This window comes from Lytechinus pictus, chromosome 10 (genome assembly GCF_037042905.1).
Source record: "Lytechinus pictus isolate F3 Inbred chromosome 10, Lp3.0, whole genome shotgun sequence".
NCBI classification, from domain to species: Eukaryota; Metazoa; Echinodermata; class Echinoidea; order Temnopleuroida; family Toxopneustidae; genus Lytechinus; species Lytechinus pictus.
The window spans coordinates 4,632,165-4,645,884 of NC_087254.1; the positions used below are offsets into that span (position 1 = coordinate 4,632,165).

The window sequence follows — 13,720 nt, forward strand, 5'->3', positions numbered from 1 at the left end:
AAAATAGAAAGTTGATAATGGAGAAATTTTTCATACCATTTAAATCAAATTTTAAAAATATTATACGATTCATATTTGCATATAAGAAAATACTTCATTCACATTGGGAATTACAGCTTAAATAAATTCATGGAATTTTGTGCCATTTTCGTCTTGTGTAGGTGGACATTATCAGCTGAAAACTTTAACCATCGAAATTGTAGCTAAGCTCTTGAAGAATTTGGAGAGATCTTGGATAGATGATCAAGGAATCTGGATACATGAACCCCAAGAGCCTACCCTCAATACTTGGCTTGAAGAAGTCTGGTCGATGCTTTACAGGGAAAGTCCAAGTAAGTTACTACTCTTTAATGGTATCCATCTATTACCATTGTTTGCAGATGATAGTGACTCCAGAAGACTTTTTCCACTTTGTTCCAAGTCAAGGGTTATCCAGAGATGTTACAGTACGGCTGATGGCAAAGTCGAATTCAAAGATGATGTTGAAAACATTCTGCATGATATTGGAATGAGAGTCACAGATTGTCCTGGTTATATTCTCCGCCATCCAGCTGTCATTCGGGATGGATATATCAAGATGCCAACACCTGATGGGGTAGTTCAATGTCTTTTGCTTTCTGATGAGAAGGTGCTGATCCCAAAGCTCCGTTCATTCTCTGCCAGTTATAGAGATACCCTTGTAGAATTTCTTGCACAAGCGAAGCTTGGTGATAATGGGAAGGAACTTCTGAAGCAACTTCCATTGTTTAAGAGAGTAGATGGAACTGGCCAGTCAAACAAACATTCATTCAGTGTAGAAGAATCCTTGGGATATATTGAATGCAGTCAGGTAGATATTCCTAACCCATTGAAGTTGACAGGGCTATTGATTGATGGAAGGGCAAAATCAAATCAATATTTACTACAAAAGTTAGAAGCATGTCCACTTTCAAAGTATCAAGTCATAGTGAATGTTTTGGAAGAAATTCGTAAAGGGCAACTTTACACACAACATGAAAGACAAGTAGCTTTACAATGGATTATGGAACGATGGGAAGACGTCAAGATAAACTGTAAATCAATTGTGGGTATTCTCCGTGAAATGAAATTCATCCCCAATAAGAATGCATCGTTGTTAAGTCCTTCAGAACTACTTGATCCACGAGATGCATTGATCTACGAACTGTTTGAATCTCAAGGAGTATTTCCAATGGATCCATTTGATTCACCTCAGATTGTAGAGGCTTTCAGTCAGCTTGGCATGCGTGGGCAAAGTGGGGTTTCTTCATCCGAGTTGAATGCATGTGTTGACATGATAGAGGAATCACAGAGCCCTGACAAGTCTCACTTGCTACTAGAACTCCTTAGCAAAAGCCCGGATCTTCTCTGCACTTCTGTCATTGATCATATGAAACAAAAAGAATGCATTCCTTGCAGACAGTCGCCTCCAGAATACTATCCTTCAGCTATTGAGTGGTATGGTAATTCTACTTCAAGATTGTCAACCCCCACTGAAACCCTAAGGGAAATGAAGTCGGCAGTTCTAATGTGTGGAGCTTCTAAACGCTTTTGTTCTCATGCGGATTGGAGTCGCTTCTCTGAAGTCTTTACAAAGCTTGGAATGTATACCCCATCGCTTCTTCTTACAGAAGTTGTGGCCCAGTTAGAGTATTGTGTCAAGTATACAAAAGACAGAACTGGGGAAGATACTTCTGACATTGTACCGATGCTGAAAGAGATTTATTCATTTTTTATGCAAGAAATGCACGAGCACGTAAACATCAAGGATCTCATCTTGAATCAAGTCGAGTCGTGTATCTGGAATGGAAGTGGCTTTTCAGAGCCAAGCAGAATATGTACGAGAAAACTTCCTTTCGATTTGTACCCTTACATGGTTTCTATTCCGAAAGCCACATCTGCATTTGGAGAGTTATTTGAAGTGCTAGGAGTTCAAACAGACATGATGGCAAATTCGTGTGCCCTGGTTGACATCTTGTACGAAATCAAAGAAGCATGTGAAGGTGAAGAAATCGATGAGGTGTTTCAACAGGGACAACTCCAACTTGTATTACAAATCCTCAACCATCTACAAGCTGCAGGAGATCTCTCAGAAGATGCAAGGTTGCGATTACTTGTTCCATCGCAAAAAGGGAAATGCCATCTTATTCCTGTTGAGAAAGGTGCATATGTGGACAGAGACTGGTTAAGACAAAGCACTGACTCTGAGAATTTAGATGATGATGAAGATTTCACTTTGGTTCATTCAAATATTTCTATGAACCTTGCAATGTTTCTCCATATACGTCCTGTCAGTCGACTCCTTCTAGATTCAGAAGAATTCCAGGGTTTCACACAAGCTGGTCAGCATGAAGACCTGACTATGCGTTTGTATAATATCCTAAAGAACAACTATGTTGATACTGCTATTGTTAGTGAGATGATACAGAATGCAGAAGACGCTGGTGCTCAAGTAGTTAATTTTCTTATTGACATGAGAAAAAATGGAGATGCAAACCAAAAGCTGTTCGATCCTGAAATGATTTCATGTCAGGGACCAGCACTCTGGGTATACAACGATGCAGTGTTCACAGACCAAGACTTTGAAAACATTCTCCGTCTTGGCGGACGTACCAAGGAAAAGGATGCCCAAAAGATTGGAAAATTTGGGACTGGCTTCAACTCTGTGTACCGCATTACTGATGTTCCCAGTTTTGTGAGCAGGGAGTATATGCAGTTTTTCGACCCTCATACTACATACCTTGGCAACGTTCTCCCAAACAAGTACCAACCTGGTGTACGTCTCAGATTGAATGATACCAAAGCACTCCGGAGATTCCCAGATCAGTTCAAGCCATTCCATGGAGTGTTTGGCATTGATTTGTGTGGAAAGAATAAACCATTCAACTACAGTGGAACGCTCTTTAGACTGCCTCTTCGTTCACAGGAAGCTGCACAGAAAAGTCAAATATGCAAGGAGAGCTACAATGGGGCGAAACTGATTGACTTGATGAAAAAAATTTGGGATTTATCTCACAACCTCCTGGTGTTTACCAAAAATGTCAAGAGGGTTGCTGTGTTTTTCCTTGATGAGAAATGTAGCGATCCTTCCATGGCTGAAGAGTTATTCACCATTCAGAAAACCGAGCAATCCACAAGGATGAATGATGAGAACATTGAAATTTCAACAGAATCCTTCAAATTTACAATGACTCCAAAGGGAAGTGAAGTGATGGCTCATGAACCAGAAGGTGGTAGATACCTGGATAATGTCAAAGTTACCTGTAAGACCTCTAATCAGGCTTCTGCTCTTGCGACATCTCCAGATGGGAAAGATTGTGGACTATCCCCTGAAGGTGCAGTTGCCTTTCCCTTCCACAAACCATCAATGTCTTCATTTGAGAAAAAGATATATTGCTTTCTTCCTCTTTCAATAACAAGCATGTTTCCAGTGCATATCAATGGTGCATTCGCTGTCAAAGAAGATCGGAGGAGTCTTCACATGCCAGTTCCCAATGGAACGCTGATATCTGAGAAGTGGAATCACCTGCTTCTCGTAGATGTGATATGCCGAGCTTACATTGCACTCATGTCTGACATTGTGTTTATTCAGCGTGTAAAGGAGGTTTATGGTCCAGATATTTCCCCTGACCAGTTATGGCCTGATACCGATGATGTTCCAAAGAATTCTGAATGTTCAGCATTGTTTAATGCTTTCTACAAGGCAATGGTAAATGGCTTTGAAGGTCGTGAACCATCATTGTTCTGGAACGATAACGAATTGCATCAGTTCTCACAAGTCGTGTTCCTCAGTCAGGAAGTCCAAAAGGAGACATCAGTGAGGGATATTATAAGAAAGGTTCTAAGCAACTACCTTTCATCAAAGCAAGTGATGTCGCTTACTGATAAAACCTGGAGAGCGCTAGAGAGAGTAGATCTTCTGGACAGTGTTCTGAAAAGTACATATGATTTCAATAGATTCTTCACAGAAGCCTTTCTTCCACGAATCAGTCAGGTGCAGAGTGACATGAGAAATCAGCTGGTTCTGTTTGCACTGAACAAACGTGATGACACATTGAAACAAAAGTTGAAAGATGTGAAATGCATACCAGTAGAAGGGGGACCTAACCTAAGGAAGCCTTGTGATCTAGTACACCCGAGGGGTAAAGTTGCGCCGCTGTATACTGAGTCTGATAAGGTGTTTCCCCTAGGAAACCTGTTCAATGATACCAACACTCTAACATCACTTACTCAGTTGGGAATGGTAAAGGATAATATTCATCAGAAAGTTTTCCTTGAGAGGTGCCATTCAGTTCACATCCTGCATTCAACCAACAAGAAAGCGGCTCAAAATAGATCCAAGGCTCTACTTAAGTATCTGTCAGAGGCGTTGGGAAGGGGTGATTGGAGTAGGGAGGGACATTTCAAAGAAGACCTTGTGAGAATTCCATTCTTGCCTATCTTATGTGAGAGAAACCAAGACCCTGCTCTTCCATGGTTGAAAACCATTAACACCTGTCCTTATGCATCTGCTAATGATATCTATTCTCATTCTAAAAGAAATATTGTGAGCAGTATGTACATTGTTGTGCACGAATCGAACGATTGGAAACTTCCGTGGAACGTTGAGGACTTTCTTGGTATCAGACACAAATATCCCTCTACTGAGGATGTAATCCAGCAGTTTTCGAACATTCGGAGTCACTATGAAGTGAATAGTGAATCCATTTCTAATCGTGACTTAAAAATGATATGCAAGGACATCTATGAGCGTGTTGAAAATACATGTAGAGAACGTGTCGCTGATGGCATTTACAATGAGTTGCAGAATCAAAAATTCTTCCTCGTAGGTAGCAAGTTTGTTGAGATTTCTGTGATTTCCGATAGAAACAGCCTTCCGCCGTATCTATTTGAAGCTTCTCGATTCCTTAAACGATATCCAAGTCTTCTAAAACATGCAGGATTGAAGAATGAGTTTGATGCCAGAGACTATGAAGGTGTTCTTCGTTTACTATACATGAAGAGTAATGGGCAACCATTAAGTAATGATGACACAGAGGTGGCTATCTTAGCTGCACAGCGACTTGCAGGTTTACCCCACGGAGAAGAAGAACATGCAGATACATTTCTACCAGATGAGCAGAATTGCATGAGGCCTGTATCAGATCTATGCTACAGTGATGTGGATTGGTTTGAAAATGATGAAATTGAACTTCATAGGTGTCATACAAAAATCAGTTTCATGGTCGCGAGAAAGCTGAAAGTGAAGGATATTCGACAACAGATGCTTCAAGCATTCGATATGGATTTCCCAGGAGACGAATTCGGCCAACATGAGAAACTTACAACCCGTATCAAACGTATTCTCGACTCTTACCCATCCGATGAAACAATACTGAATGCTGACGATGCTGGAGCTACTGAAATCCACTTTGTGTACGATCCTCGGAAACACAAGGGACACAAGCTTCTAGGAGATGGCATGAAAGCCTTGCAGGGTCCAGCTCTTTGTGTCTTCAACAATCAGTCTTTCACCGACGATGACATTCGCGGGATACAGAATCTTGGAGAAGGAAGTAAAGCTGACCATATGGGAAAGATTGGGCGTTATGGAGTAGGATTCAATGCAGTATATCAACTTACAGATTGCCCTAGTTTCATCTCCAAAGGTGAACGATGGTGTATGTTTGACCCTCTTCTGAAGTATGTTCCAGGAGCAAACCCAACAAGACCAGGTCGTCAGGTCAAAGTTAATAGCAGTGTGCGCCGTTCTTACCCACATAACTTTCAGTGCTATATGGAAGACAAACTCACAGGCGGAGAAGAAGACTTTACCATTTTTCGTTTTCCATTGCGACAAGAAGCTTCAACCCTAAGCACCAATGTCTGGCAAGCCGAAGATATTCGGAAGCTACTTCGGGATTTTGAGATTGCGGCATTTGAATGTCTTTTGTTTCTGAAAAACGTCACCAAAATCAGGATCTCAAAGGTAACAAATTCAGGAGTTATCAGATCTACTCATGTTGTCAGTGCAGAAATGACTCGGAGTGAAGGTGAGAAGAAAATGGATTTTCTGCAGAAAGTTCAGGACATTGCCTTGACAAAACAAGGTAATGTAACCTTGGAATCGGAACAAGTGGAAGTCATCTACCAGATGAAACTGAAAGGGGTAAAAAGAGAAGAGGATTGGGTGGTATGCCAGCAAGTGAGTTATTCAGACGCAGATGAAGAACACACAAGGAAAAAACATAAGTTACTTCCAGTTGGAGCTGTTGCTGCTCGTCTACCTGACAGAGGAAAGGGGAATAATTGTAAAAGAAGAGAGGGAATCAATGGTAAGGCTTTTTGCTTTCTACCACTCCCTATTCAGACGGGACTTCCGGTTCATGTGCATGGATACTTTGCCTTGGACCATGAAAGCAGAAGACACTTGTGGGAAGGTAGCAAGACAGATGAGCAAACAAAGTGGAACCTTTACATTACTCAGAAAGTTATAGCACCTGCCTACGTAAAGTTGTTGTCATGGATACAGAAGTTTTTCATAGAGAAATATGACTGGTCAGGATCACTAGCAAGTAAAAACAAGGTTCAGACTTTGAAGCTTCTTGAAAAATACCACAACTACTTTCCTAACGCCGGAAAAGGATCGTCCTGGAGAAAACTTCAAGATGCTGTGTTTGAAATTGTTGTTGTGGAAGCCTTACTGCTGTTTCCTTCACTCTATCGAAATGATGATGGTGGAAATTACTTTTTCTTGAGTTGGAAAACGCCCATCCCCTCTCCGGATGGGTCAGATCTTGATCTTGGATATTTCAACACACTGCCAGGGCAGATGACTGACCACTGCACAAGTAGCATTCACGATAATCCAATGACGCCTGAGATTCAAGAAAGCATCAACAAACTAAAAGACACCCTGATTGAAGTGACATTCCCATTAATAGAGTCTCCAATATGGATAATGCACAATATGCGAAATGTATGCAAACATCTCAATCAAGAGGCAGTCAACAGTGGGGGAGAACCAAACTATGAAGTTCGTGAAGTTACACCTTCCCATGTTATGTCTTTCCTTCGTGGAGACAATCCCCTTCAGAGGCAGTTACCAATAGCAATATCAAGCTCGAGGATCCACAGCAAAGATAGACTGATTGGACTTATCAACTACTGCAAGAGTAAAGAAACTAACCTTCAAGAAAGTCTCCATGGTCTACCGCTGCTCTTCACCATGGATGAAACATTACGGATGTTTTCACATGACGATCAAGTTTTTGCAACAGAATTCTGTGATCTTTTCTGGCCTCAGAGTCATAGGTTCTTACACATTGATTTCTTGCACAGGTTGTCACAAAAGGCTGATGTGTTTTGTAAGATTGATATGAGAGAGGTATCGAAGCTTCTTGATGGTTGCTTTCCGTTTCTCAAGTGCACATCGAATAAAATGATAACTCCTCGCACCTGCCATCCACCAAAATGGTTTCGTAGGTTATGGATTCTACTTGAATCGTTGAGTAAAAATGTTGAATACTTCACTGATTTCGCTAACAATCTAAAAGTGGAACTTGGAAGTTGGGCAATATTACCAGTCACAGAAACCAAGCCAACTGATGGCAGAAGTAACAATTCTCATCAGGTAGCTCTCCAACGGTTATACATGTAGATCAGCCAAGCGAGTCGAGAAAGGGTTATTGGCCACTCTATTCAGCACTTGAATCACTTAATGTCTACAAGATTGAAAAGTCTGTTCTAGATGAAAACAATCATAGACTGATAAAGCATTTTGTCCTTCATGAGCACATGGGGAATAATGCAAGGGTTCTAGATGCTTTGATGTACTGGGTAGATAGAGACCCTGGAAGATTCAAAATTCTAAAAGAGAGACAACATAATGAAATCCTCAGATCCTTTTGCTATTGTGATGCTGATCTTAGGACAGTAAGGTGTCTTCCTTGCTTCAAGACCATTGCCGGTGACTTTGTCAGTATCAGGAAATGTCAAACAGTCCTTGTTCTCCCAAGTATGATTCCTGAAAAGGAACAAGATAAATGGATTGATGGGTCTGGAGCTATATTTCTGCAGGACAACAAATCACTTGAACCATTATACAAGAAGCTAGCACTAACTATTACAACAGAGTTTGATGTGTACATGAAGTACATTTTGCCTGTCTTTGGTAAGCTCAGCGACGAAAGTCGTCTTGAACATCTTGTACATATCAAACAGCTGCTGCATTCTCTACCCAACCCTAAAAGTCAGAATTATAAGGATATTAGGGTAGCAGCGATTCGGAGGTTAGGATTGAGAGACCTGTGTTTCATAAATGGTATGTCTGGAAACCTTCTCAAGGCCAGGGACCTGTATGACCCAGAAGTCGAGGTATTCTCCTTGATGTTGAAGGACAAATTTCCTTCAACACATATTATAGAGTCATTGGGGCTCGCATTCCTTCGTGAAATAGGACTACAAACCACCGTTACTGCAGACTTGTTCCTATCGTTTGCCCATCGGGTGCGGGAATCATACCCCGATGCCGAAGATAGGAAAATCAAGTCCACTGCACTCGTGTCAGAATTGGTCAGGAACTGTAACCTTCACAAGAATTATTCCTTCTGTCAGAAAGTCAGTGTGATTGATTTTCTTGTTACTGACAGGATTGACCAACAATTAGAATCCATTCACCCACCTTTCATCAAGGATGGAACACTCATTAGGTATTCTAGCTCATTATCCTCTGCACACACGAAACTGATATGGTCTACTAATAGCATCTTGCCTGAATATGCCGCCCTCAGGCAATGCTTTTCTTGTAAAACCCAACTAGATGATCAGCTGGGCAAGGCACAAGAGCCTGGACTAAAGAGTGTTATACAACATCTGCAGAATATATGCAACAGACTCCAACAAAATAACAGCAAAAAGCTATCTTTCTCAGAAGATTTATCCGGGGTGCTACATGAAATAATGACCTTCCTCTCTTCCGAGTGTACAGGGGAAAGCTGTTCTCATGAAGTTCCATGTGGAATGTGCTGTATCATCAGAGAGGAATTGCAAAATGTTCCAATTGTCTTTCTAGAGCTCGAAGATGAACATCGCTTGGTGAAAGCAGAGCAGATCTCTCGTACTTTGGAAGGGAATTTCGAGCCTTTTCTTTACCAGTTGCCTGACAAGTGGGTTCCTTTCTTCAAGTTATTTCAGCTGGTTGGTGGAACAGGCAAAGCCTCCATTCGACAATATGCTTCCGTTCTCAGAAGTATATATGAAAGAGGGGAGAATGCATGGGGAAACCCAAATGTAGTAAGCATGGTAGAGAGGGCAACAACTAGCCTGTATGAACAGCTAAAAAAGACAGATCAAATGCAGATAGCAGCTTTATTTGATTCTGGACAAGTCCTCTACCTTCCATCATGTCATCAAAACTTGGAACGATCAGATCAGCTACTACTTAATGATGTTGACCACTACTTACGCAGACTTCGTAAATCTAAGCTTCCTCTCATCAAGTTCTTTCAAGATCAAGAACGCATTGGACAGGAAGCTGTAGCTAGGCTTCCTGAGATGATGAAACCGACATTAGTAAGCAAGAAGGTGAAAGAAATACTGAGCAAGGCTGGGAACGAGTCGCAAAGGTGTATTCTAGGTGGACAAGAGCCTTGTGAGTTTGCAAAAAGACTTCAGATCCTGCATTCGAAGGAATTTTTGCAGGCAGTTTGTATCATCATGAAGGACAATGGAAAAAAAGTAGATGACGAAACCAAGTCACTCCTTAGAAATTCGTTGAATGGATTGAAGATAACGTGTATGCAGCGATTACACTCGATTCTACAAATCAATGGTGAATACATAGAAGGAAGTGAAAATGAAGTACCTTCCTTCATTAACAATGAGAGTGAGCTGTTTGTACAACACAGTGCAGGAGAAAGTATAACGGAAACACTCTTAAGTGTTGTGATTAATGTCAATCAAGTCCTGGGAAACGTGTTTGAAGATAAAGCCTATATACATGTATCTGCCCTTTTATCCCAGAAATCACCATCTACCTTACACAAAGTACTTTCGAAGTTTAACATTGCTGCAGAGAGCATGGAAGATGATACAAGTTTCAAGCTACCTGATCCTGGAACTACCATTCCAGAACAATTGTATCATCTCATAGAGCAGGACCCCTGGACGTCTTTCAGTGTTGATGATTTCATAGCATATGCACAAACTGATGAAGATGGCGAATACTACATATATGCAATAGTTGTCAAGAGGATATCCAACGAATCACTCAAGTCTGTCTATCTTGTCAATATTGGAAAGGAAAAACCAATAGAAGCAAATGTGTTGGACATACATAAGATACACATACCTAAGTCCACATCAGGTATGGAGCTTGTTCTATCTGAAAAAGTTCACTCGGAGGATGCAGGACCATGTCTCACTGGGAATCAAGAATCATCTTTTCCAACTGACGTGGAACAAGCGAAGCGACAGGTGACAACCGAATTGGAGGAGATCTGGAAGCTTCCAGAGGAACATAGAAGGAAGGCTATTCGGCGAATGTTGCTGAAATGGCATCCAGACAAGCATCCAGAAGGTCCGAAGGAACTATTTCATGAAGCATTCAAACACCTCAAAAGTGAACTGCAGCGATTAGAAAAAGGTATTTCAAGTTCATTTTATAAAGACCTCTTCAGATCAACTGAAAAGAGAGCAAGGGAAGACCGCCGGAGGTATACTCACTTCGGAGGATTTCGGGGAAGAGGTGGTTTCAGAAGAAGAAGAGGAAGGAGCTCTGAATCTGGTTTCTGGAATTTTGAGGATTTCTTTACTTCTGCTTCAAGAACACCAGATATCCGCAATGCGCGCCGTTGGTTTCGGCAAGGACAAGAAGATCTTCGTGCTGCCCGTCATGATCTTAACCCACACGATGACGAGCCGTCATTAGAATGGGTTGCTTACAAATGCCATCAGAGTGTAGAAAAGGCACTCAAAGCTGCTAAACTAGCCATTGATGGACAACATGACTACACTCATTCCATTTCCTCTCTTGCCTATCAAGTTGAAGGCAGAATAAACTCAGCTGATTTTAAGAAGAATGTGGACATGCTCAGTTCTCTTGTAACTGATCAACAGGCTCGTTACCCAGACAAATGTGCGTCTTCACAGATTCCCCACGAAGTCTTTAGAGACAAGTCACGGGGTGAGGAAATGATTGACCTCGCCCGTCAAATTCTTGGAAATGTTCAATCGTTTTTGCCTTCCAGATCCTGAAATTGTACTTGCAACTGCTTCATCTTGATCTGTCTTTTTCCACGGGAGTTGCAGGTTTAAGCGATCAAATTGCTTGTTACCCAGATAGAAGCCCGCTTTCAGAGATCCACCATGATGTCTTTAGATAAGCCTAGGTGATGATTCAAATTTCCCCTAAATTTCTTGGAGATGTTCAATCCTTTTTGCTCCCCCCCAAAAAAAAAAAAATGATTAAATGGTATTCGACTGCTTGATCGAGATTTTCCACAGGAGTTGCAAAATTTGAATGGAAAATAGATATTTTCTGAATATTTCTAAATTTCAAATTTCACTGGGGAAGAATTATTGTCATACTTGTCACAGTTCTTCTTTGAGTAATATTTCATGTTCCACTGGACATGCTGGATAAGTAATATTGTCAAACGCGAACGTATGTTGTATATAAAATATATTCTTTTTATGTCAATGAATGATTTCATGGATTCATTCCATTGCAAAACACTATATTATTATTTCTTTCTTTGTTGATGATACCACGCCAAACCGACTTAAAGCTACAATTCAATTCAGATAAACATTTGTTTTCTTCCGTTTCATTACCTTTTTCATAAACATAAATTCATACAAAAATCAGTTTGTTATGAAGAATACAAATATGTACATGTTAGGTTTAAGGAAGAAGGCGTATACCCTAAAAGCTGAGGTTTGTGGCGGGATGCGTCTACAGACAAAAATACAATACAATAAACAATACAAAGGAAAAGGCAGAGAAAGAAAGAAAGATGATAATTGGTTATTAAGCTAGTTTTCATCGATTGATAACCGTGTAAATTCATACGCAATTATTAAATATTTTCAAATGGTTTTTACGCCATGGATGGCTATTATCAACGATGAATTATTAGCCATCTCATTAGCCATTTTTGTGAACGATGTAACAATTATTTTGCCTTTTTACCTAATGACTTACTCAATATGAAATACCCGATATGAGATATTTACTCTTGTCTATACAGTGCGTTCCACATAAAAGGAAACCCGTTTTCATAGATAGATTTCACAATTATTAAACATGTTTTTACTATGAAATTGATACTTATACCAAGAGTGGAATCTCATCTTTGATTTAAGACCAAGAGCTTAGCATGTACATATTTATATTTTTCATAACAAATTGAGTTATGTATGAATTAATGTTTACGAAAAATGTAATGAAATGGAAGAAAATAAATGTTTATTTGAATTGAATTGAAATATCATTCACGCATGCATGGCAGATTACAACAGTAAATATTGAGGCAAATCAAGAACGATTTGCGCAGAAACACACGTGTTAATTTGTAGGTTATCCATTCTAATTTCAGGGATCAGTCAGAGAAACTTAACAAAGAATACAAAAGAAATGCTAATGAGCCAATCCTCGATTATGCGCGTTTGTCGTATCACGCACCAATATTGTCCTATTTTTCTGCACAACCTGATTTTGAAATTTTTCAAACTCGTCTTGCTCATTAGTGCGAGAAGTATTCGTCACATACTAGGTATCAAAATGTAGAGGAATAATTGAGCTGTATGATGATGTAAATGAAATATATTATAATTGATTTGCCTTTGAAGAAAAAAAAGGTGGGAATCCCAGTTTCCTTGTTTCTGGGACGCACTGTATATAGTTTGTGTGTGACAGTGTGAACGCATACGTGATTGTACGCGTTGCGTCCTTTCTCTTTGGCATATTTCCGACCATGAAATTGCAAATTATGATTGCGATCCATTACCTAGAAAAAAACTAAATATGAAAAAATGCCACTTTGAAAACAAATTAATTTTGTCCACACTTTGTTTGTGATTTTTTTATAATCAACATTTCATACATCATTATGCAAATAATGAACATTTTTGCCTATATATATATATATATATTTCTAATGTGATAATCAATACAATCGGCATCTGATCAAGCATTAAACATTACTTGTACTTAGTCATAGGATTTTTGAAGGAGTTTATATGTTAAATACTATGCAGAACATTATGGTATTATGATTGCCATAATGATGTTCCCATCAATTCTTCAGGCATGATTTTGATTGATAATTTGTGGAAGGTTATTATGTTATAATGATCAAATTGTCAATGTGAGAGTTTGTAATTTGAAGTCCATGAATCGGTGGGGTTACACAGACCAAGCTATGAATTCCTGAAGTGTGTAAAATTCAAGAATAGGAAGTCTATGAAAAATATATGTATTGTAAATAGTCCACATGTTACTTCGTAAAAAGTTAGCTTAATAATTATGAGAAATACTTATGTTGTTTTGCTTTGATTCTCGCTGTATTTACCGCTTCAGTGGAGTGTGATTGCTTGCTATATTTGGATGTAAATTAGACCTTTTGCCATTGTTTACATCAAGTAGAATTATTATCTACATGTAGGCTAGTGAGGCAGAAGGATTTGGCTTCTATTGTAATGTATTGTATTTAGGCCTATGTGACATGAATGAATTTAACCC

The 13,720-nt window shown here is 39.7% G+C and overlaps 1 protein-coding gene across 1 annotated transcript in view; it reads left to right on the plus strand.

The window, feature by feature from the left end:
• LOC135155612 (sacsin-like) overlaps window positions 1–12,984 on the plus strand; it is a 34,588-nt gene extending 21,604 nt beyond the window's left edge. The window contains 2 exon segments of the mRNA XM_064105158.1: window positions 162–7,630; window positions 7,633–12,984. Coding sequence (XP_063961228.1) covers window positions 162–7,630; window positions 7,633–11,232 — 11,069 coding nt within the window. The 3' untranslated portion in view covers window positions 11,233–12,984.
• Window positions 12,985–13,720: the final 736 nt, after the last annotated feature.